Raw genomic sequence first — 24291 nt, forward strand, 5'->3', positions numbered from 1 at the left:
TAGCAAAAACAAACATTTATTGTATGATCCAAAATAAACATTAGGTAACTTGTTCGCTGAATTTGTTTGATGACCCATCAGATTTTGAAGAGGTGATCGAAGATTGTTTGTCAGTATCCACAGATGTAGCTATCGGTTTCACAAATTTTCCCTGAACAAATATCCGTGGAACACATATTCCCTCTTTCTTGTTGACTGTCTCTCGCTTGACATACTCATTCCTGCTGACAGTAAAACCAGCAGAAGTCATCAAACTCTCAAGCTTTTCTGGAAATATGATGAAAAAGGTTAAAATATGGGCAGATATTCCATGTTTTTCATTCAAGTATGCACCAAAACATGTACTGGTAGCAGCAATCAAACATTCAAAATACCTGCCTTCGACATTCAGGGTTACAACTAGTCCTCAGTCTGTGGAGCAGGTAGCATGGTTGGGCATGCCATCTTGTTAATGTAGCTTATAATATTTATTGCTGGCTTGTATTATCTACAATCTGCCCCGATTTCTCTAGGGACGGTATATGTCTTCAGTAGGTTTTATATTATCATTCCCCAAATCATAAAAATGAATGGACATTTTTTGTTTGCTACACCATTGTTTCCTATTAAGTCAGGAGCCCATTGTGTCAACTTCAAAATAACAAGCAGTGTTCGAAATAATCACTGCAGTTATTGTATTGGGCCGGCAGTTTCAGATATTTGCAGATAGTCCTTATGGCCTTCAGTAATTGATTCTCAAATCTCACAAAATCTCTGAAATACTGGCTATGACTCTACATTGGTTCAAATGACATATGGTTTGACCATAAAAGACTGTAACCATTAAATCTGTGGATATTTACATATTTTACAATTCAGTTCTGTATGCACAAATCTCTGGGTTAACATGTTGACTGACAGGTACGCTTCACTGACATATACCAATCATATGTTTCCTGGCATGTTCCTTCTCCTCCTCATAGCTTCAACATGTGAGTTCCAAAGTCACAACCAGCTCATCCATGAAGACAATGTCACTGACTCTAAGCAGATGAGTACTTTTTGTTACACTCCACTCCTGAGTTTAACAAAACCTTATGGCAGGTTGCGTCAGGTAACCTTTGAGACTGACCAATCAGAACACAGCTTACCAAATCGCGAAAGTGCACATTCACACATACCTTTTGAACTTTTTATCTCAAAAAGGTTAGTACCCTAACAATTCCGAATGCTATTTAGTGTACACTCGCTTCCTGGTGATGCACACAGTGTACCTACAACCATGACAACGGTGAGTAAACAGTTGCTGAAAGTAGTGTTTTTGGCAATATTCAAGGATGTCATCTTGCGGAAATATTAGATAACGGTAACCACATCAACAGAAACCCCAAAGCATATATATTGCAGGTCAAATAACTGTGTTATATGCGGATTTTTGTTTGTTTAGAGATCGGTGTCCGTGACTTGAATATTTTGAAAGTCCCTCCAATTCCTAAAGAGTAGCCGTTGCCTGATTGGTTAAATCTATTTAACCGTCTCACCTGACGCGACCTTCTACTAGGTTTTGTTAGACTCGGTGGTAAATGTAACGAAATACACCGAGACTAAGTTTACTTAGACTGGGACATGCATCCAAATGTTTCAGTCATGTGAGGTTTCAGACATTTCAACATTCTGTTGATATAGTCCAGACAGGGGGAGAAACGTTTAACGTTTTTGGTCCTAATTGCCATGAATGTTTATAATCTTTAAAGAAAAGAGAGTGATACAGTGGTGACCCTTTGAACGATGTCTATTCAACCAAAAATCTCACCTAAAGAAAAGTAATATGCCCGCGTGCCATCCTGCCTCACATAGAAGTGGTCTGACAGTTTATGTCCTGGGGCAAATCTCAGCATTGCATAGTCGTACAATCCATAGTCTCGGAACAAGATACATCCCCCAGGCCGGATCACCTGTTGCAATGATGATAAAATGCATTTTTCATCATAACGCTAAGTGAAAGTTCGCACGTTATGTTTGATACATACATCTTCAATTTTTTAGTTTGTGTGGTGTCCGAAAATATTGATACATAACCACTAATTTTGTATAAAATGAGCTCTGTCTAAAACAAAATAACATGGCACTAGAGCTATTTCATAGAATGCTGACTGGAATAACATCAATATAATTTATAAATATTATGCTCACAGCGTGACAAGTGGCAGCAAAGTGGTACTCACTGTCACATTTCATTTCGATGTACACTTAATTCTTGGAGTACTATTGTGTGACTTTCAGTTATGGAGAGGCAGTTTATACGTAAAATGGTAATTGCGACAGAACCGTGCCAGATTCCTCAACAGATAAAGGTCAGGATACGTAGAGTTTACTTGTTGACACTATGGTTACAGTCCTCTATATCACCTGGAACACATTGTGAAGAGCTGCAAGCATCTTGTCCGGGTTTATGGCTGACAACACAAAGATCATAGACACAGCATCTACCGTGTCTGGAGGCACGTTGTCACGGAGGTCATTGACAGTCAGATCACACTGGAAGGCGTTGCAGCGAGCAGCATCGTATTGGGGATGTGACTGTGAGAAAATGATATTCTGTAGAAACATACCATGTGACTTAATTGTGTAGTGGCTTTTGGGTGTTTTAAAGCAATATCACAGAGAAAAAAACAGCAATTGACTTCAAATATTTATCTTCATTGGCATCAAACTCAGGCATCCGACATGATGAGCAAACGTTTTAACACTAGGCTACCCAAACATCCAGTAAATACACTCAGTTGAAGTATACAAAGTGTCAAAGGGATGAGGAGGTGCCTGTGGGTTGAAGGATATCTACTTGGTTGTGAGCAACACTTACAAGGAAACTTGCAGGCTTTGATAACAATCCTGCAAACCAGTCAGCTTTCGCAGTTCAGCTGATTCATATAAATCAATTTCTGAATTTTCCCCATGCGGGTACCAGGGTTACTGGAATCCCTGTGTCACATGAATACCAGTTATTTAGAACTTTAAATTGTTTAAAACAATTAAATTGTAGCACTGGCCCTCTGCTCTGTTTCACTGGAGAGTGAGTGGGTGAGGTAGCCTCCCTCCCAGTGATATTCATGATGTAGCTCATTACAATCAATTAAAGTTATCATGACCAAAATCAATTGTTAAGTTGTTGAGTTTTTTCATGATATGGGGGTTTTGGAGATTTTAGAGTTTCATCACAGAATACCTTGACAAATTCCACAGCTCTCTTGGAGAAATCACATGCATGAAAGTATAAGTTTTTGTCCTCCTCCAGGAGAGGGAATATAAAGTTGCCAACACCACAACCAACTTCCAGTACAGTCTTCACAGTGTAGTCCTGAAAAATAGATCACTAATATATGCAGATGCATTGGTTGGCGTTTTCCAGTTCAAAAAATATTTCAAATTCAAGTTGAGAAAAGTTACTGTCACCTCCCTGATAACAGGACAAAAGCTCTTTTACTGTTCAGGTGAATTAAGACATGGGAAATAACAAAGATGAGAAACCTGACACAACACACAAAACTTAAGTGTATTTCATGAAGAAAAGTCTACAAGAACTGAAAACAATGTTATAAATCTCATTTGCTTTTAACGTAATATTTTGCTCATAAAACTAATTCAACCTGTTTCTCACTGATCAGTTCTGAAAACTCTCTTTTTGTCCAGTGCCTGTCCTTGAAGAATTTGGTTGTATTCCGTTTATAAAACAAATCCCAATTCTTTTGTGCATCAAGTTCAAACTTCCTCTGCTTAAATTCAGAAACAAGGGTCTGATCCTTATCCAGCTTTGCTGCCTCTTCGGTTGTGAGAGTTCTTGCTTGGTGACCAATCACTTCTTCAAGTCCACTTTCAGAATCACCTTCGGATTTAGAAAAAAATTCTGCTGCCATCTTTCTGTCTTGTTGTCTATCTGATTGGTAGTCACTGGCCTTCACTTCTTCAAAGTTGTTTGATGTTATACTCTAGAAAAGAGACGCCGATCAATACAAACGGTAACGGCATTATTAGCAGACAGCGTGTCGTGCTGTAGTAATTAAAGGGGGGTAACTCTTTAAAGTCATTGTAAACACTGTTTACATGGACGGAAAAATTGTCATAGTGAAATTACAGAAGCATAGATAAGACGTCTATATTGCTATTTATATATTGTGTTTATGAGACAGTGATTTTACTCCGATACGGCTACACAAGAGCGTAATGCAGTATTAAAAAAAACAAGCGATACATATAATGATGGATCCCCATTCCTAAAAGCATGGGCATCGCTAGCTGCATAAACCGAACCAGACCAAAACTGCTTTTGCGCGCCATGACATGCAGTTTTTATCCTGCTAATTTTGAGACAAACTTGGAACCGAAAAAGCAGCAAGATATTTTGTCGCAGAATACTACAGCTTCCAGATGGGTCGCACAGAATAAGCCCTTTGGTATTTACAACCTTGCAAAGAAATAAATTATGTCTGGATGTTCGTAGGTTTGTCTTTGCAGAGACCATATAATAGATTATTATCTATTATATGGTCTCTGGTCTTTGATACGTTAAGAGTATTTCAAGTTTGGACGTGCAGTTCACAGCTTGTATGTTATCTCCCTGTTCAAAGCACACCCTTAGACAAATGTAACTCACATGTGTATTCTATGAAATATTAAGCACAAAATATATCAAGCGTTCATCCGACTAATTTCACTGAGCCGTGACGAATGCAATGTGATACACGGGACATTTGTAAAATGGAATGGCTAACAGCTAGTAGCTTATGTCAGTTTACTATAACAGCCGATGTTTACAAGATTTTACGAATGGGAACATTTTTTGTCTAATGGTTCTGAAGAAAGTTAATCGATCAAGCAACCCAGTGACAAACGGCATGAGCATCAATCTGAGCAATTGGGAACTGATGACAAACAGCGATCCTGACCACCAGATCCCGTTAGTCCTCATACAAGAGAGGCTATGAGACGCTGTATAATAGGTTATCCCCGAAAACCCTGAAACATATGCCCAGTACAGCCTACCTGTGTTAATGTTTGGCAAGGTTATGCTTCATTCCATAAAAGTCTATTATTATACTGTATACATGAGGTCAAATTCGTATCACTTATCAGTTACTCAGGTCAACTTGTGACAGATCTGTTTGCATAGGAGAAATAAGCTTTTGAATGAGAAAAGAATACGCAGCCTTTCAATGTCCGAGACCAACAGTTACACTTGACACATACATACAGGGTCATTAGCATAAGTATCTCAACTAAGCCACCTCAGTTCAAATCGGGTTTTTTTGTTCTAATTATGGTGAATATTCCGGTTTAGATGTTCGCGTAATCCTACTTTTCGAGAAAGTGTCTGCCCACGAAAACCTAGCAGCTTTGCACCGACGAACGCTCCTGAATCTGCGCGAGACTACTAAATCGAGGTAGGGTTGGTATTTCGTAAATCCTTGCAAACGATTCGTGATGTGGCATATGTTTCTATGTTCCTCATACAAAATGATGGGTTACCCGGTGCGCTTATCTTATATATGACTACACCGCAGTTACTAATGTGCGAGTGCTCTTACCATCATGGAAAACGTTTGATAGAGAGAAGACGGTCCCCAGTCGCAGACATACGAGTCGCGAAACGTCACAGGGGTCGAAAAGTGTGCTTGATGTAACCCAGATACCTGGAGTAAGAAACTCGCGTGACTCTATGTGACACTGTACCCCACCAGACTGCATCAGGGTATGTTCCGAGTTTATGAACAAGACTTTTTGTGAAAGCTAGGGCATCGTCTCGGTTACCTTTAAAAGTCGAAATAAGGTTTACATAAACGAACTTTTCATTAGTCAAATAGAGTGATAATATGTTCACATATGTACTGAGTGTAGACTCGGGTAGGTCTCATGTTTACGACTCCCTTGTCAGATGATATAGTTAATGGGTAGGAAAGTGCTCAACGTTGAAACTTGATATAATTATTCTGTTGGTTATACAGTAGTTCAGCCAGCTAAAATTTCTTGGTCCCCAGTGTTGATAGGAAACTAGTCTTACAGGAACAGTAAGTCTAAAAAAGATGTTTATTATCTTCTTCAAATGTTTTGTTAATACTTTAAAAGTCTCCTATTTTTCATTGGTTTTGAATATCTCATAATATACCAGTGAATATTTCAATTGCTTGTTTACGGGTTGTCAAAGATACAGCACATTGCATCAAATTAGCAGCATGTATGCAATTATGTGTAGGATGTAATCATTTCCAGGGAAGCCTTGATGAATTTTGCCAGGAACTCATTTTGCTTATACAGACCCGGTGATGTAGTAAATTGTGGTATTTCAGATAGTGTAGGACACTGCTGTATTGTGTCCATCAGTAGTCAGCAGAAAAAGGTCAGTCATTTTTCAACAAAATGGCCCCAGAACAGATATCAGTGAGTGCACTGACTGAGACAGCAAACGATGTTGCCCAGCAAAGTGCAAAAGAGGAAGACGAGCAGAGAGAAACTATCTGCACTAGCTGGAGAGACAGGCGCTACATGGAGAAGTTCATCTACACCATCTTCCTGGCTATAGCCTTCTCTATGTTGGTAAGCATGTAGTCTGTTTAAAAGAACTACTTGCACTGAGTATCTAGAACTCTGGGCCCACTTGCACAAAGCAATCTTAGCGCTACGACTGTCTTAAGCCTATATTGGAGAATGGGAGTTACTATCATTGTAGCGCTAAGATCGCTTTGTGCAAGTGGGCCCAGGAGTAATACAGTTGCTTGGTTACTGGTCCACTCACTCACTCTCACTCACTCACTCACTCACTCACTCACTCACTCACTCACTCAGTGGCTTGTGACGTTTCATATGATACCATACACAATAGGTTTTCTTCTGTATCAATTAAGGATGCACTAGCAAACTTATATCACTAAGAGACCATTCATAATTTATATGGCTAGAGGGAGTGGTGATGATCTTAATTTAGGCCACCCATGGTGTTCTGGGGAAAAAATGTTTGGTGGGAGAGGTCTGCCCCTGAACTGTAGAGGGTATTGATATCCATTCACACTGCTTTCAGCAGTGGCCCCCAAGTATCTGAAACTTCAGTAACTTTCACCACCATGAACCCATAAATATTAACTCATTGCTCAAGTGAGGTTTTTGAGTGTTAAAACATATCTAAGATGCTACCCCTTGCTCTGTTTCTAGTAACACTTCCAGCTTTGTGAAATTTGATTGTTAAAAGCACTTGCCCTCAACTACGGTACTTGTGTGTTCTTTATTGTTTCCCAAGGCAGTGTTAAAACAAACAGAAAATATGCCATAGGTTTGTGTCACATGTTTGATGAATGTCCACTGATTTTTTAACACAATAGCCCAAATGTTCCCCATTACCCAGTTCACTGCAGCTCTGTAAACATCTTTGTTTTGCTCTATAATTATGGATGTTACGTCAACATTCAATTTATCAAAAATCATTCTCAGTACGTTTTGCTGTCTATAGGGCGTGTGTGTTGGACAGAGAGGACCATCCTTCCTAGACCTTCAGATAATCACAGACACAGATGTAGAAAAGGGATCAGCATTCTTCACTGCAGGTTCCGTCGGCTATCTGATCGGGTCGCTCGTCTGTGGTGCTGTTTATGACAAGTGCAACAAAGTCCTCACAATGTTCGTCTTGACTCTCTGCATGGGTGTCAGTACCGGAATACTGCCATTCTGTTCTCTCTATGGCTTAATGGTGGCCATCCATCTTGTCACAGGGGCGTTCATGGGCGGTGTTGACACAAGTGAGTTGAGATCCAAAAGGTCATCTTAGGATGTCATTGGGAAAGACACATTAACTAATAAGGTCCAGCAGGCTATTTATGTTTAGATGGACCAATTTAAATATTTATGTTTACTTTGCGGTTATGGTGGTTGTATTCGGCACAGCAATTGGCTATACAGATTTACACCCCTTGGGCACTCCTTGAACACTCCTTGAACAATCAGCTGCAAATCATTTTCTCCCCACAGAGGTAACTTGTCATATCTTCCTACGAACCTCTGTTCTAAAACGATCACCTTTCCTAGTTCTCATAAAATTCCATAGGGGCAAAAAGTCACAACACAAATTATCTCAATTCTTTCTATCCAGTCAGAACATTGAGTTAGATCCAACTGACTAAATCAAGCAGATTTGGGGACACAAATATCCTTCATCTGCTGAGGACATGTGCTGATGTGACGATCTAACGGATAACCATTCTAGTTCTGTCTAGATGAATCATTTCTGCACAACACTGGGGAAGAGGTTCTAGTTTGTCCTAAGCATACAGGAATTACCAAGGCCTTACAAATGATCTCTTTTGAAACATCTCTTAATTACACAGCTAAATCTGTTTGCAACTCGTCATGAATACTGAACACTCACACCATGAAAGGGTCATATTAGAACATATGAGTTTTGTAGGAAGTGAGGAGTGAATGGCTGCAAATATGTTTGTAAGATCTTTGCGGGTTTCAGTCCTATTTTGAAGTGCTTTGTCGGCACCAAGCCCCTTGTCTTTGGGTGAATCACTGAAGTAGTAAACATCTGAAGTTTTACACAGAGCTCCAGATAAGCTTTCAAGCATGTGGGTACGATACCCATACTTTTAAAACTAAGTGGGTATTTCCAATTTCAAGTGGCTATCTATAATTTTAGATACTCACTATCTTTTTAAAATCTGGGTATTCATTTTAAATAAGTATAACAGATGCAGCATTTTTTAAATTCAGTAATAAAGTAAGACAAAATCCACTCAACAATGCAAGATTATAGATAATACAACTTTACCCATGTGTAGTCCCAAAACTTTGAAAGTCAGTATAGCTCTATATTTGTTATATTATTGCTAAATATCAGTACAATCGCAAATGGCTGAAGGGATGGTATAAATCCAGCAATGGTCCATGTAGGTAGCCAGAATACAATAAGTCCCCATGGTCCCTAGATGTTGATCGACCTTCAGTTATTAGCGATCCTCAGGAAAGTTTTAATTGTATTTTCCAATTATAGAGATATATGCTGGTTTTGTATCTTATTCCTGTGATAACTAGTTGCTTTTAATGTCCTTTGTCAACAGATTTTTCAAATTGGTACATTTATCATGAATTTATAATCATTTTAAAGGGGCACTGATGTGGAGCAATTTCCGTGGACTGGTTTAAACTTATGTTATTGTTTTTCTCCCGTGATTACCCAGATGATATCCCAGATTTCTTGACTGATTCGTGACCTCTACTGCGCAGTCCGTATGCACAATTGATAGTTTAATTATAGACAGATCAACTAAGGTGAAGTTATTTTTACTTCATTACAAATGTATTATGAAAACAAATGAAACACTTTGAAGGTTAATCATGTGCCAGTGGTAGAAATGGTAAAAAACTATTAGGATGGAAAAATAACGAAGCCAATGTATGTCTCTATATTTTGTCTCGTAACCCTAATTAGTTTATTGTCATATTTGTATGATTTTGAAAATTAATAAAAGAACACACAGTCTGCTTATACTTATAGTAAATTTATAACATGACTGTAACATTTAAACATTGTATAGACTGCCAGTGTGGATCCTATTTCACACACATACGCGATCTAGTGTGTGTTTTCTGTCATATAGATTCTGCTGAATGCTACAAGAAATAAATTAAAACAAAATGCAGATAATGAATGTGAAACAGACTAATTTTGTAGCAACAATGTCAGGCTACTACCTTGTTCAGGAATGTATCCATCAATATCCACATAAAAGAATGATATTCCAAGCAGGTAAATAATCCTGCTCTGTGTCATGTTTCTTACAACAGTCTAATTTGTGAAAAAGTAACACATCGTTTCACGTCTTTCACACTGGTGAAAACCTGATAAAACTCTCATTGGTCACCCAAGATAGCACACCTGGCAACTAATTGTATTATGTCCGCCATTCTAAGTAATTTAGTTAACCAATTATGAGCAATCAATCAATCAGTCAATGCAATGGTGGTTAATTCTTTGAAGGGAGGATGTTGTTTTTACACTTGCACTTTACGACAGGGTGTGGTCAGTATAGATTAGTACATCTACACACACTTCCTTTTGACTAATCCGCTGTAGAAGATAAAAGTAATTAATATCAATCAGTGTGTTATCGGTTAATCCTTTGATCAATGTTTGTTTTTGTAACTCAGCTGATAAACCCTCTTGCATCACTTACATGCACATATTACATAACATACAATACATTTGTCATTACAGACCTTAATTTATAATGTTGAGTATTTACTCCGGACAGGAGACATGCCAAATGGGAACCACACTGGTGTGGTAATCACACTGGTGTTACCACTAAATATACCTGTTATACATTCATTAACTGACCACCAAGAGAATGATGACAAATAACACGTGTAGGTTTACACCATCAAACGCGAGTTATAGCAAGGAAGATGTAATCTCTGTGTTGCATGCAGCCTGAAAACACTTATGGGCCGAAACTGTTTAGATGATACCAACGGAACTTCGTTACATAAGAAATACATACGGGCATTTGCTGTGTACTTGGGTAAATAGGTGTAATCAGTTTTTTTACATAAGAAAATTTCAGATTTCTCTACCAAAGGCAAAGTAATTGTTTTTAGTTTACGAATTGAAATAAATCAATTGGGTGTGTTTTATTAGATATCATAGATAATAAACCAGGGTAGCTACCATAGCTACCAAAATTTACATATGATATTTGCTATCACAGCTGGGCCAACACTCAAAACTATCTGAATATAAAGCTTTGCAATCTTTCGGACCAACACTAATGGCTTGCTACCTGCCTGTAGACATCATGTTTTCAAATAAAATGATTTAATATCGAGGTAAAAAGCACAGAAATAGGATCAAATTGGATCAGTCACTATACCATCCAAGCATCAAAAAAAAACTACACTGCTGGGATATTTAGTTACAATCAGTACAGGGAATACCATGGATATTTTTAAATGGCATATGATGGGCATCCGGCCTCCTGACTGTTTAGGTGAAGAAATTCTGCTAAGTCCCTTTGTCCGTCACGGTCGAGGGAGCGGGCGCTGACCAATTTGCAGTTTGGTTTCGTAATTAGACCGTTGGCGAGAAATATTTTTCGCTCCGCATCAATGCCCCTTTAAGACACGATATGACTGAAATACTGCCACTGTCACTATGAACTTTAACTTTCAGTCACTTGCTCATTACCCTTGTGTGCTGTGAGAAATATTTTGTCCCTGAGTCTGCATCTATTTGTCTTTGTAACACAAGATACCAAGAAGGCTATTTAACGATATAACAGCAATATCTTCACTCTATCAGTCTATTTTTTGTTTCACTTCCATGCCACAAATAGCTTATGTTACAAGTTCATATAAAACATCACCTGCAATTGATTCAGATTGTGAAAGACAGTACTTTACTATTAATTCAACTGGCAGTCCTCTGATGGAGTTGTTTTTCTTCTGTTTGTTAGGTGTTATTTACTAGATATGTAGTTTTGAGTGGGTGGAAGCTTCTGACACTTGCTCACCACTTTCAGTTTGTTTACAGAAAGCTGCTATTTGATTGATGGGTATGTTTATAGATGGGTAAATCAAAGAAGGGTTAACAAACCATGATTTATATTCTATCTCTGTTGCACTTTCCAGTCACCTTTAGAATTATTCAAGAATTTTTTATAGTGATTATTTAGGATATACGCAACAAAATTTTGATGTATTGGGTAAATACGCATTGTTATTTTGACAGAGCATAAACAAATATTTAGTGTTTTTGTCATACACTGGCACTTATTTTTCTTTTGTATTTGAACTTTTCTATACCATATTTTACACAAATACGCAGCATATCTGTAGCTGTGGTACATAAAGTGGTGTGCATCACTTCCACATTTAGCCGACAGACTATGATATAAGTGGCGTATACAGCAAAGTTGAATCTATTTCACACACTCACTCACTCACTCATTCACTGTGTAATGACTTTGTTATTTTTTCCAACAATTTTTGTCAAAAATCATGTCACGTAGTGATCATGAGAGGAACATGTTCCAAAGTAAACATGAATATATTATTGAATGAAAAATATCAAGTCATTTTGATTCTCATATTCATGATATTAAAATTACTTTAAGGGAAATATTCAGTTACGAGATATAAGAGTGGAGAGTCTTTCATAAGTTTCACCAGCAGATTAAGACAATTAAGATTCAAAGGGATCTTCCTGAGTATAGATATCCAGTAAATATAAAATGGCATTGTAAAGGAATACCTATTCTCATCTATTCCATTAGGTGTACAGGTTCCAAGAACCAAAGCCAGCTAAAGTTTTTCTTGGTATCATGTACCGTATATTACCGTGTATAAGCCAAATTTTAATGCCATGTTCAGCATGGTTTGTATCACTGGTCACCAATCACTCATGCCAACTGACCTGTTTCAGGTGGGAATGCAGAGCTAGTTCGGACATGGGGGAGTAACGGACGTTCAGCAATGCAAACAGCTCATTTTGCATTTGCACTTGGTGGAGTTATCTCCCCTCTAATGACCCAGCCCTTCCTGTCACCACTACCAGATGAGACCAACACTACAACTGCCCCACCTAGTGTTGAGTTTAGTGGGATGAATATCACAGTCACCTCAGCATACAATATGTCTGCAAATTCAACACTGGCCCCGACTGAGGAGAAACAAACAACAATAGTATTTTACGCATTTATCATTTCTGCTGTATTGACTACATTCTTTGCTTTTCCATTTTTAATAACATATTGTCGCGAAAAGTCTCAGACAAAGAAGCGAACAGCAGGGGAGGATACTCCCGAGCCCCCAAGTATATCACGTGCTGTGTTCGTCTTCACAATCCTAATGATCTGTGTGACATACATGCTGTACTGTGCAGTTGAGGACAGTTTTGCAGCATACTTGGTGACCTTTGTTGTGAAGCATCTACATTGGAGCAAGTCTAAAGGAACAGAATTAACATCAGCATATTGGGCATCATTTGCTGGCGGACGATTCCTTGGCATCTTTTTCGTAAAATTTATCACTCCTGTCAAGTTGCTTTTCATATGCTGCTTTTCTCTAATAGCATCGCTTGTGGCTTTTCTGTTTTGTGCACTGTACGATTTCACAATAGGCATTTGGATCAGCTCAGTCACAACTGGATTGTCAATGTCTGTATTCTTCCCGACAGGGTTGACTTGGACAGAGGAAGAGCTGTTAAACATGTCTGGGAGAGTTGCATCTGCCATTTTGATAGCTTCATCTTCGGGGACGATGGCTAACCCCATAATACTGGGATATCTGATGAATGAGCATAGTCTCATGTGGTACGCGTATCTCCTCACGGCGGAAAGTATCGCATGTCTCCTCATGTTCATCATTCTTCTCATCTACGCTCGCACATTCCTGAAAAAGAGGAAACAAAGTGCAGAAATAACCATAGAAGTAAAAGCCAATGGCCCATCATCTCAGGTTGAAGAAAAATTTCTGTAGGCAGATCAAAAAGTGAACCTGTTAATGAAATATCTAAATCTGAGGTGAGACACGAGACTGATGCTTTGACATTGTTGCTTTTCATCTTATCAGTATCTACCCTAATAAGCATTTCATCAGCTCAGGTAGGTGGGAGTTGTTATATGAAACAGAGGCAAATAGAACATATTCAGTAATCAAGTAGTAAAAAAGATTTATAACCAGTCTGCATAGTAAATATGAGTAATATATACTAGAAAATGTTGAATATGTATATGTTAAACCTAAAGGAACTTGCATACAAACAATACAGTGGAGGTTGTCCAAACCGGCATCTGTACACTCCAGCAAGTTGTCAACACTGACAAAAAATATCAGTCCCATCCATGGCTTGTACAGTTATCATCAGCTCTACAATTCAGCACATTGTCTAAACCAGATTATTTCTTCAGTCCCAATGAATGCCGGTTTAGAGAGCTTCTACTGCACTTACATTGGTTTAGAAGTAAGTCAAGGTCAACCTATTGTAGCAGAGTGCTTAGAACAGGAAACAGGTTTACTAAATGTATCAGAAATGTACTTGAATGTAGGTCAATGTCATCTTCATCACGGCTTTAAAACATTTAGAATTTGTAATACACTGCATGAGATATCACAAGGACCATTTCCTTTCACTTGTAATTTCCAGGATGAGAAACCAAACATGCAATAAGCAGTAATAAGGGAAATGTTCCATATTTGGTCATTGATATTAATCATTACTCCTTTCTGTAGAATTGTTTTCTTCACAGTTGATACAGTTAATAATGAGAAACATTAACCAAGATGTTCAGTTTGAATTGAAATTTTGAATTACCACAGTCCTGGTTAACTCTTCCTATATTCAGCGACTACAAGCCTGTTCCATGCCTGAATACTTGTGTTATCTTACATTCTGTTTACTTGAAGATGTCTTTTGTTATATACTGTTTCCCTGAAGAGGTGCTTTGCCACATACAATCATCCTGAACACAGTTCAGAACATGTCCAGGGAGGCACATTTTTTCCTAGATGACTTTGCTAACATGAATTCTGTTATTGGGAATACCAGATACTATATGGGTCTTGTTTTTGTTGATTTGTATTTTATTTGTTGACCAAGGAAATTTTATTGTTTTAAGGGTTAGGTTCCATGGGAACTATTTTCAAGTGTTGTGTTTGAATGTCTATGAGACAGTTGATTTTCCACTTTATTGCCTAGTTTAGTCTCCAGATCTAGCATTTCAGTCAACCTTGAATTCATATCCACATTATCTGCCCTTGATCTTTATTAACAATATATCAACCGATATAAACTGATATTAAAGTAACCACCAGTTTGAATCAACATAAAAACATCCTTCTCATCAAATAGTTTTAGAAGGCTTTTGTTTAAGAATCAGTCGGGTTTTCAGTGTTGAATATCTTGATCATACTCAGTGAGACTTGCCACCATGGTACATGGTATTTCTGGACGCAACACTGAGGCAGGTTTGTAATTTGCAGTCAGCAGTCAACATAGCATTGTAGCCAATCAAACTGCACCTGAAAATCAAGGGCAGGTAATTTGAGAGTGTGAGAACCAAAGAGGAATGGGTCCAAGGGTTTGTGAAGGTTTACTGCAATGCCAACCATTAAGGAAATGTTTTTGCGTTTTTGTGTTTGGTAATCTCGGTGAAATGTTTTCCATAAAAGTGTCAGCTTTAACATATTTTACATATTTTTATGTATAGATCTAGTGAAATCGAACTTGGGCTTTCCTTGACTTAAACATTGTTTTATTGTATGCATTTCTGGTTGTTTCTGCCATGTCTATACACTGGCTACATCGCACCTGCACTTGGTGTGGTATTATTTTTAAATGATACTAAGTCATTTTGTTTTTGGTTTGTACACAGCAATGCTAATCATAACTGATAGTAAATACTGCTTTCTAGTCAAGATGTGAAACACTCTTCTGATGAGATTGTTTACCAGTTACCAACTGATATTAGGTGTGTTTTTCATAGGCTCTTAACCCTTGAATCAATCTGTAGTGAGTGAGTGAGTTTAGTTTTATGCCACACTCAGCAATATTCCAGCTATATGGTGGCGGTCTGTAAATAATCGAGTCTGGACCAGACAATCCAGTGATCAACAACATGAGCATCGATCTGGGCAATTGAGAACCGATAACGTGTGTCAACCAAGTCAGCGAGCCTGACCACCCGATCCCATTGGTCGCCTCTTACGACAAGCATAGCCCCCTTTTATGGCAAGAATTGGGTTGTGGAAGGCCTATTCTACCCCAGGACCTTCGCGGGTCTGAATCAATCTGTAAATTGTGAAAGGTCAAAAGAATTCCATTTTGTACTGAACATGTTGAAGCACTGTCAGAAAAGACTGTTGTCAACATAAATCCAATCCCCAACAAACACAACAGGTGAGCTACAGTGCCTATTTTCCCTTACTGGTCCTTCCTGGACAAAAGTCAGAACAACAAACTAAGTTACCTCCCTTTACTTTTTGTAATTGGATAAACACCGATTAATTTCAATTCATGTGTGTTTTCAACACTTTTCTGCAGGGTATATAGTTAATAGTTATTGTTTTTTAACTTATTCTGAGTAGTGTGTGTATGTATATATATACAAAGGTTGACATACATACACATACATGTTCACCACTGGGAATTCTGAACTCTTCTGGTGCTTCACTGTACTACGTTTTCATCTCGAATAACATTGAATCACACATCAAGCACGGATATTTTGCGATTGAAACTCGATGGAAGGGACATAACTGTAAATCTGTGTACCTTGTGTCGTCTGGCAAATGGCGATTCACCTCGCATTCAACAGAAGTGCTTCAAACACACACACACACACACACACACACACACACACACACACACACACACACAAAAAAAAAAAAAAAAAAGAATCCTGCATGGCAAGAAAGAGGCCATATTCAGTATGGCAGTCCAACAGCAAGCATATAAACCAGCAGTCCCTTCAGAACGAGAGGGGCACAGGTGACTTCATGTTGTTCTGGTTACTGTACGCTAAACTGCCTCTTTTCAGACATGGCCTCCAAAAAGGAATGAAGATGATGCTCTGACTACACAGAACATAGGTGCGGTTGTCTCCCTTCTCACTGTCATGTGACCTAATCCTCTCCAATGTTTGTCAGTTTTGAAATAATTGTTACATCTACGTTCATCCAACATTTTCCATAAGAATGAATGGTATATCATAACCAAGAGGTGCATTGTTGGTTCTTGATGGTCTGATGAATACCACAAGTTTAGTGCTATGTGTATTTGTACTGAAACCTTTCTCAATATGTACAACACGAAATGTCAGTCTCCTTATATCAAGTCCCATCAGAGGTCATCATTTCTGTCATGAGAAGGGATGGTTGACCATCACCCATAGTGATTCACTGAGGATACAAATGCTGAGCATGTACATCTTGCTTTGTGTCTGCTGTGTGTCTTTTGCATTGGAATATTTTTAGATCAATAAAATCTTGAATGTTTGTCTCCATTTCATCTAATCACAAATAATGTTACTCTCATACTATTAACGATGACCTGGCATGTGATGATGGTACATGATGATGGTACGTGATGACCTGGCATGTGATGACATGGAACATGATGACATGGTACATGATGATGGTATGTGATGATGGTAAATGATGACATATGGTACATGATGATGGTACCTGATGGCATGTGGTGATGGTATGTGGTGATGATGGTATGATGACATTGTACATGATGATGGTATGTGATGACCTGGCACGTGATGACATGGAACATGATGACATGGAACATGATGACATGGTACATGATGATGGTATGTGATGATGGTACATGATGACATATGGTACATGATGATGGTACCTGATGGCATGTGGTGATGGTATGTGGTGATGATGGTATGATGACATTGTACATGATGATGGTATGTGATGACATATGGTACATGATGATGGTATATGATGATGGTACCTGATGACATATGGTATCTGATGACATGTGGTACATAGTGATGGTATGTGATGACATATGGTATATGATGATGGTACCTGATGACATGGTACAAGATGATGGTATGTGATGATGTATGGTACATGCTGATGGTATGTGATACATGATATTTCAGCAAGTCACATGTCAGTGACAAGTTATGACAGTACAATGGGCATTTATACTAAGATGACTGCTAAAATATAACACTACAGTGGAAGCAGTCTAAACCAGCACTCATCGGGCCTGAAGAAATAATCCAGTTTAGACAACATGCCAAATTGTAGAGCTGATGATAATGTACAAGCTATAGACGGGACTGAGATTTTATGTCAGATTTGACAACTTAAAACATTTGACAGATGCTGGTTTTGACAGCTTCCACTGTATATACAATGCTATTGCGAATAGCCAGGTTATAACAGTATAATGGTGTATAATAGTCGCATCAGTATAACAGTATAATGAGATATTATTCTTACATCACTGCCATTTAAGAACAGTAAAATGGTCTGTTGTAGACAATTCACTATAACAGTTTGAGCGGCGGCAACTTGATGGCAGCATCCCTCACAGAACTGGAAATATCCTCACCAATGGGGCACCTGCATAGCAGAATTAATACTGACATTTATTTCAAATGAACAATTGAAACAATCGATCTAAAATGTATAAAAATAATTTCTATCTGTTTTTCTTGAAAAGTGGCCAAGCATTTTGCAATTCTTTCAAATAATAAACAGAATGCTAGAGTCGGCTAATGCGAGCAAACCACTAGTAAACTGAGGCAAGTGGGAAATGATGACGTGAAGATATCAAATGTACAACCAGATCTTCCTTTCTCTTTTAAACTTTGAGATATGCAAGTAATAAGTTTGAGGTACTGGGTGCTTGAGTACTGACCGAACTTGGCACGCCTCTGTGAGAGTAAGTGAGTGAATTTAGGTTCAAGCCACACTCAGCAATATCCCAGCTATATGGCAATGGTCTGTAAATAATTGAGTCTGGACCAGAAAACCCAGTGATCAACTGCATGAGCAGTAACTGGGAACTAATGACGTGTAAGCCAAGTCAGTGACCACCCCATTAGATAGTGCCTGTAGGGTTTGGTGGAAGACATATGAATTCATTTTATAGGAGACAGGCTGTAGACGTCTACAATGTATTGCTTACAGTGTATAATAATTCACTTCTATGACTGTGGAAGGACACAAGGCTGAGTTAAACAGATCATGAAACAGCTGAGGGACACAAGTCTTTAGCACAGTGCCTATATGTCCATGCACTAGGATATTTGCACTGCCAAAATAGTCTCCTTACTTGGGCTGGAAGTCAACAGCTTCAGGATTGGCTGCTGAGAAGTTCTGTCCGCTAAGTAGTTTCTCTATGCCATTCCTAGGATTACACACAACAACTGGCTTTACAGCATCATACTACAGAAAAAGTAGGCATACTCTGATCAATGGTTACACATTCTGAACAAGTGTTTTCATTACTTTGGTTTTTCATCCAGTCTCCCTGGAATAAACTCTAAGAAATCATATATCCAATATGAAATGATTTGATCCCATTTATAAGATAGTTTTCAGCCATTTCCTTACTGTTTTGACCAATGAAACAAATGTCTTCGAAGAAATCTAAAGCAGTTATGAAAAATTGATAGTCACATACTTTCTGTGGAGGTGTCACAGTGCTTAACTCCACATCACACATCACATTATTGTATGTACACAGTTCTAGGCAGAAGCTCTGTATGGAGTTCAAGGTAATCATTCAACCACTGTTGATGTAAATGATCTGTGAGGAGCTCTAGTGCCACCTACCAGGCAATCATTACTCCATTATCAGTACACAGACGTGGGGGTGGACAGATGAGATGTGTGGAGTACATATCACACAGCTTCTGTAGGCCTGTTCTGATGAACTGATTGCTTCCGACCCCTCCTGACACAACCTGCAACATAGTACATATACATGAAAATTACTCAACTGTAGGGCGGAGGAGACAGGTCTGAGTTCAGGGGCTCCTTACACAATGCAACTTTTACTAAAGTTAACCTAAGTCCTTCCTTTAACATTAGACTAAGGTTACCTAAGTGACTTATGATTGCCTTAGTGCTTTGTGAAAGGAGATCCCAGTCCCAGGATTGTGGTTGATAAGAGTGAGCATCGAGGATTATTGAGGGCATGAGGGAAAGTGAAGGAAAACAGTCAAAACTCAAAAGAATCACTAACATCATCACAAATATTTTCATAGCATGCACAGTATACTGCCACAAACTACTGTATGATACATCAGATCTAAAACTTTACACCATGGGGGACCTGTGAAGGTCCCTGGGTAGAACAGGCCTTCAGCAACCCATGCTTGTTATAAAAGGCGACTCTACTTGTCGTAAGAGGCGACTAACGGGATCGGGTGGTCACCCTCGCTGACGTAGTTGACATATGTCATTGGTTCCCAATTGCGCAGATTGATGTTCATGTTGTTGGTCACTGGATTGTCTATTCCAGACTTGATTATTTACAAACCGCCCCCATATACCTGGAATAACGCTGAGTGCAGCATAAAACTAAACTCACTCACTCACTCATACACCATGGGGTACACCACATAAATTATATCCTTACCAGTGTCTTGTTGTGTTTCGGTAGGAGGCCACTCAATTCACAGAACAGCAGTGACCTCTGAACCCTACGTGCCAGGTGCTTCAAGACTCCATATTGGAAGGAGGCACAGATGTCTGCTGCGTTGGGTAAAACATCATCTCTGGACACACCTAAATACGTCACAAGTTTGTTAATGTACATGATACAAGCACACCAAATGTCTTAAACACTGCAGTCACAGTCTTTAAACTGACACACTGCTGGAGATAAGCATATGAAGGATCTCTTTCACCTTACCAGCAGCTGATATCTGAAGAAAATGTTCTCAAGTGGAAAACAGAATTCATAAAATAGCTATGAAATTATTAAATTATTAAATAAGTCAACTTAAACCACAGCTACAAGTGTAATTCCTCATAGATACTGTTGCCAAGCAAGTGCCAGCAGTTACATTCTTGTCTTCAGTATACAAGCTCTCACAAATTGTTCTTTGCCTAATTATTTTCTCGAAATCAATGACCAGTCAATGACCTCCCAAGTTCAGCATAAAGCTATGTTCATCAAACCCTCAATATGACAGAATCGGAAGTTTGTTGTATATTAACCAATAACACGACAAAGTGTGTTCCCTAGTGGGAGCCAGGGGAGGTAAATCTTACTGCTACAAGACATTCTGCTTGTGTATAAGAGGGCATGCAAAAGCCTACGCTTTGTTTGTTTTTCTTTGTTGTTTAAGCCGCACTCGGCAGTATTACAGTTATATGGCGGCAGTGTTTAAAGTCATCAGTCCTGAACCAGACAATCCAGTGAAGACCATAGACCAGCATTGGTCTACACAACTGGGATATGACGACACGTCAACCAAGTCAGCAAGTCTGACCAACCGATCTTGCTAGCCGCTGTTCGCTGCAGGCATGTGTTGCTGAACACCCATTCAAACCCGGATCTTCCTATTCTAAAAGCCAGGGCCCGTATTCCAGTGATGCAGTCCTTGCTTTTGAGCACGACTGAGACCAAAGTGTTTGTCATAATACACACCAGTGTTAATACAGTTGGGTAATGGGGATGGCTCACCTTGCCTCTTCTCTTCATGGGCTATGATCCTCTTTGCCTGAGATTTCAGACCAGAAAAAGAGAAGTCGCAGGTCCGAACCTGTGTTAACATCAGAGGCAGGTCAAATGACTTGGGATCACCCTGTCTGGCCATGGTTTCTATGGCAACACCACCGCTTACACTGGTGAATTGTGGAAGGTTTTTCAGGTTTAGTTGACGAGCGATCTGTAATCAAATCAGTAATAGTTTCCCTAAAACTCCTCAGACAGGAAGACTGGCCTAAAATACATCACAGATTGACTGTATGTTTCTGTAAAGTAGGCGGTGTTCCACCATAATCGATTATCCAGTAGCATCAGCATCGTATCTCAGACATCAGTTAAGAATTTCAACAGCATCAGAATTAAGGAGAAACCACAAAGTGATTCAGTTTGTAAACATTTACCAACTTAATGGCAGATTCCTGCACTGGTAGTGTTCTAGCACTGGTAGTGTTCTAGCACAAATATCAATAATGACATGGAAACAAGATGTAGAGGTATGGTGAGGTAGCCTAGTGGTTAAAGCATTTGCTTGTCACACCATAGGCCCATGTTCAAGCCCTTGTGCAGCCCATTTCTGAATCTTGCTGGAATACTGCTAAAAAAGACATAAATACAAACTCACACTCACACACAGATTTAGAAATCATGAGTCCTATTTTATCCCTCTTGGACCTATGCTAAAACTTAACACAGACATAACACCTATTCGTGTTATCATTCATTAGTAGAGGGCGCTGTGATGCAACTCAGCCACATCATTGTCCAACATTACATTAGAGGATGTCCTTGTGCTTCTTTGTTTCATATTCAGCATATATCACCAATAAGGCAACGTCCTGTAAATAACTGCATCAGACAAATGGGAACCTGCCCTGCTGTTGGGATTAGATGCAGTCAAACAATTCACACATCCAATAAATATTCTTTGTTTTATTGTTTAACACTACAAACAGCACTCCATGACAATAATCCAATGAGTGACATTTGCCCATTGATCTCAACGACTGGGATATGATACACACATTAAACAGTAAAGCTGACCAGCCGATCTCCTTAGTTACATGAGAGGAGCCCACCTTGTCAAAGGCCTCCCCTGGAGCATCATCTAGACTCTCTCCCAGCAACACGAAGTCTGCAACATCTCTCGCCACTGTGAGGAGGCAATGTCCGCCACTGATCAACAAAACTAGGAAGGGGAAGTCCACTCTGAAATGGTGAAATGAGGTGTTCCAAGGTCAGCTGAGGTCAGTGTCAAACCTCTATTGTTAGTACATTTTTCACCAACATATAACTTCTTTATGGAACAAATTAACAGATAATCAGGCATGGCGCAATTATCAGCAGAGTTTTTTCTAAACAAATGCAAAAACGTCACCTCCCCAATCAAATATCACTAAATCACTAGCACTTTTTAAGAAACTTTGCAAACATTTCTGAATGGACATTTCTGTTTCTTCAAGATGTGACTGACAAAGTTAATGGCAGTATACCTGCTACATGCCAAAAGTCCAGTCCGAGAGATCGTCAAGTTACCTGTTGGTCATTCTGGCTGTTAGAGCATGTGCCTGCATGTGATGGATTGGTATCAAGGGCTTCCTGGAACATAATGGTTCCCACTGACAGTGTTAACTAAATTCCAAATTATCACAAATATTGAATTAAATGTATTAGTTTAGCTTGCCACTCCGTATAATATATTTGACTATGTTAACAAGAACTTGTCATGTGACTGATCACTGATCTAAGTGACAAACTCTCTCCTATTTAAAACACGTCTAAATATTACAACTTGTACCTCTGCCAACAGCTGAATCTCATCAGAAAGAATGTACTAAAATAAAATCACAACATTGTGAACTTAAAAACAGATAAGTTTGAAACATATACAGTATCACCTGATCAAAAATCAGACTGATTTAAAATTTTCAAACATGAATCCTATAAAAAATGTAGATGTACCCCGACAGCCTGACTAGAGACTTGGCATGGTCTAACCCAACCTTCAGACACAGCGCCAGCCCCGGTTCCACCGTCACAGAAACAGCGTCTACATCCTGGACAGTTTCAAACAAGAGAAATCATTATGATCGGTTGCTAAATTTCAGAAGGTTCACATCTGCTAAGTGGAAAAGATACTTTACGCAGTAGTCAAGGTAATGCTCGGTAAGTTTTCCACAGAATGTAATACATGATCAAAACAGGTGAACTGAACATAATAAACTAGGAATTGTTGGAAATATTTTAACTGGTTATATCATATTGAAATCATTTCTTAATATTTTTAGTGATATCAAAATATTCACAACATCTACAGTCCAGCACTGACTTACGGGACAGGAACAAGATTACACTATTTACAGATGATTACATCATTGATAAACTTGCAGTCTGTGGGGTCAGCATCTGTTATAACTATAGTGAAACCATTTTTGCCACATTTTAAAACCTATTACATAATTAATTCATTTGAGTAAACGTGACATTGTTGCTTGAATATGAAACAGCTCTGGAGAACTATTCCAAACAAACATGAATGCAAGAAATATTTCTCTGATGTGTATGTTTTTAATGAAGCCATAGAAAATGACAAAACATGTGCATTTTTGTGTCATATACTGGGCAAGTTCAATAACTGAATTTTTAGGATGAAAATGAAAACACAACTCACATGCACTGTCATACTGGCACGATCCAAAGCTTCCTGTACAACTCCACCAATACTCTCTACATGAAGGTTCCGAGCCACAGGAGGAAGAATACCACCAGCTCTATAAGTGTTAAAAGATTGTTCAACATATATGACAGTCTGCTATGAACTGTTCCTTTAAACACCAGCCACTATGTTCCAGTAATGCAATACTTTAATACATACAATATACTCTGTACAAGTTTTTAAGAGACACTATATGATAACTGGAAAAAACTATTTATATGTAACACCTACAAGAAGGTAAGACTTCCGTCTGTATACCCCCTTACATTTCATTCTTGTCAAATCATGTCACCAAAATAGATATTCCTCATCTGACAACAATGGGTTTTTAACATCTTTCTTAAATTGCATCTTAACATAT

The 24291-nt window shown here is 38.7% G+C and overlaps 3 protein-coding genes across 4 annotated transcripts in view; 1 reads left to right on the top strand and 2 right to left on the bottom strand.

Annotated features, from left to right (window-relative positions):
- Nucleotides 1-5758, bottom strand: LOC137256547 (tRNA N(3)-methylcytidine methyltransferase METTL6-like). The gene is made up of 6 exons (XM_067794407.1): nt 5562-5758; nt 3627-3965; nt 3206-3337; nt 2389-2559; nt 1793-1934; nt 1-267 (listed from the first exon to the last, which is right to left on the bottom strand). Exons 1-6 carry the CDS (start codon nt 5565-5567, stop codon nt 41-43), a joined length of 1017 nt encoding a protein of 338 aa, XP_067650508.1. The 5' UTR covers nt 5568-5758; the 3' UTR covers nt 1-40.
- On the top strand, nt 5324-15280 carry LOC137256545 (sodium-dependent glucose transporter 1A-like). 2 transcript variants are annotated; one of them, XM_067794403.1, is made up of 4 exons: nt 5324-5417; nt 6321-6567; nt 7475-7760; nt 12443-15280. In XM_067794403.1, the coding sequence occupies exons 2-4, from the start codon at nt 6391-6393 to the stop codon at nt 13495-13497; spliced, it is 1518 nt and encodes a 505-aa protein (XP_067650504.1). In that variant the 5' UTR covers nt 5324-5417; nt 6321-6390; the 3' UTR covers nt 13498-15280. The 2 variants fall into 2 exon arrangements, with proteins under 2 accessions (XP_067650504.1, XP_067650505.1); XM_067794404.1 differs by lacking the exon at nt 5324-5417 and adding an exon at nt 5639-5725.
- The window catches only part of LOC137256546 (tRNA N6-adenosine threonylcarbamoyltransferase, mitochondrial-like), a 12246-nt gene continuing 657 nt past the window's right edge, over nt 12703-24291 (bottom strand). The window contains exons 2-11 of the mRNA XM_067794405.1: nt 23886-23985; nt 23177-23271; nt 22751-22813; nt 22294-22423; nt 21194-21398; nt 20141-20289; nt 19333-19463; nt 18830-18904; nt 17992-18114; nt 12703-13410 (exon numbers count right to left, since the gene is read on the bottom strand). Coding sequence (XP_067650506.1) covers nt 18039-18114; nt 18830-18904; nt 19333-19463; nt 20141-20289; nt 21194-21398; nt 22294-22423; nt 22751-22813; nt 23177-23271; nt 23886-23985 — 1024 coding nt within the window. The 3' untranslated portion in view covers nt 12703-13410; nt 17992-18038. The remainder of the gene's footprint in view (nt 13411-17991; nt 18115-18829; nt 18905-19332; nt 19464-20140; nt 20290-21193; nt 21399-22293; nt 22424-22750; nt 22814-23176; nt 23272-23885; nt 23986-24291) is intronic.

Source organism: Haliotis asinina, chromosome 11 (assembly GCF_037392515.1).
Source record: "Haliotis asinina isolate JCU_RB_2024 chromosome 11, JCU_Hal_asi_v2, whole genome shotgun sequence".
Classification (NCBI taxonomy): domain Eukaryota; kingdom Metazoa; phylum Mollusca; class Gastropoda; order Lepetellida; family Haliotidae; genus Haliotis; species Haliotis asinina.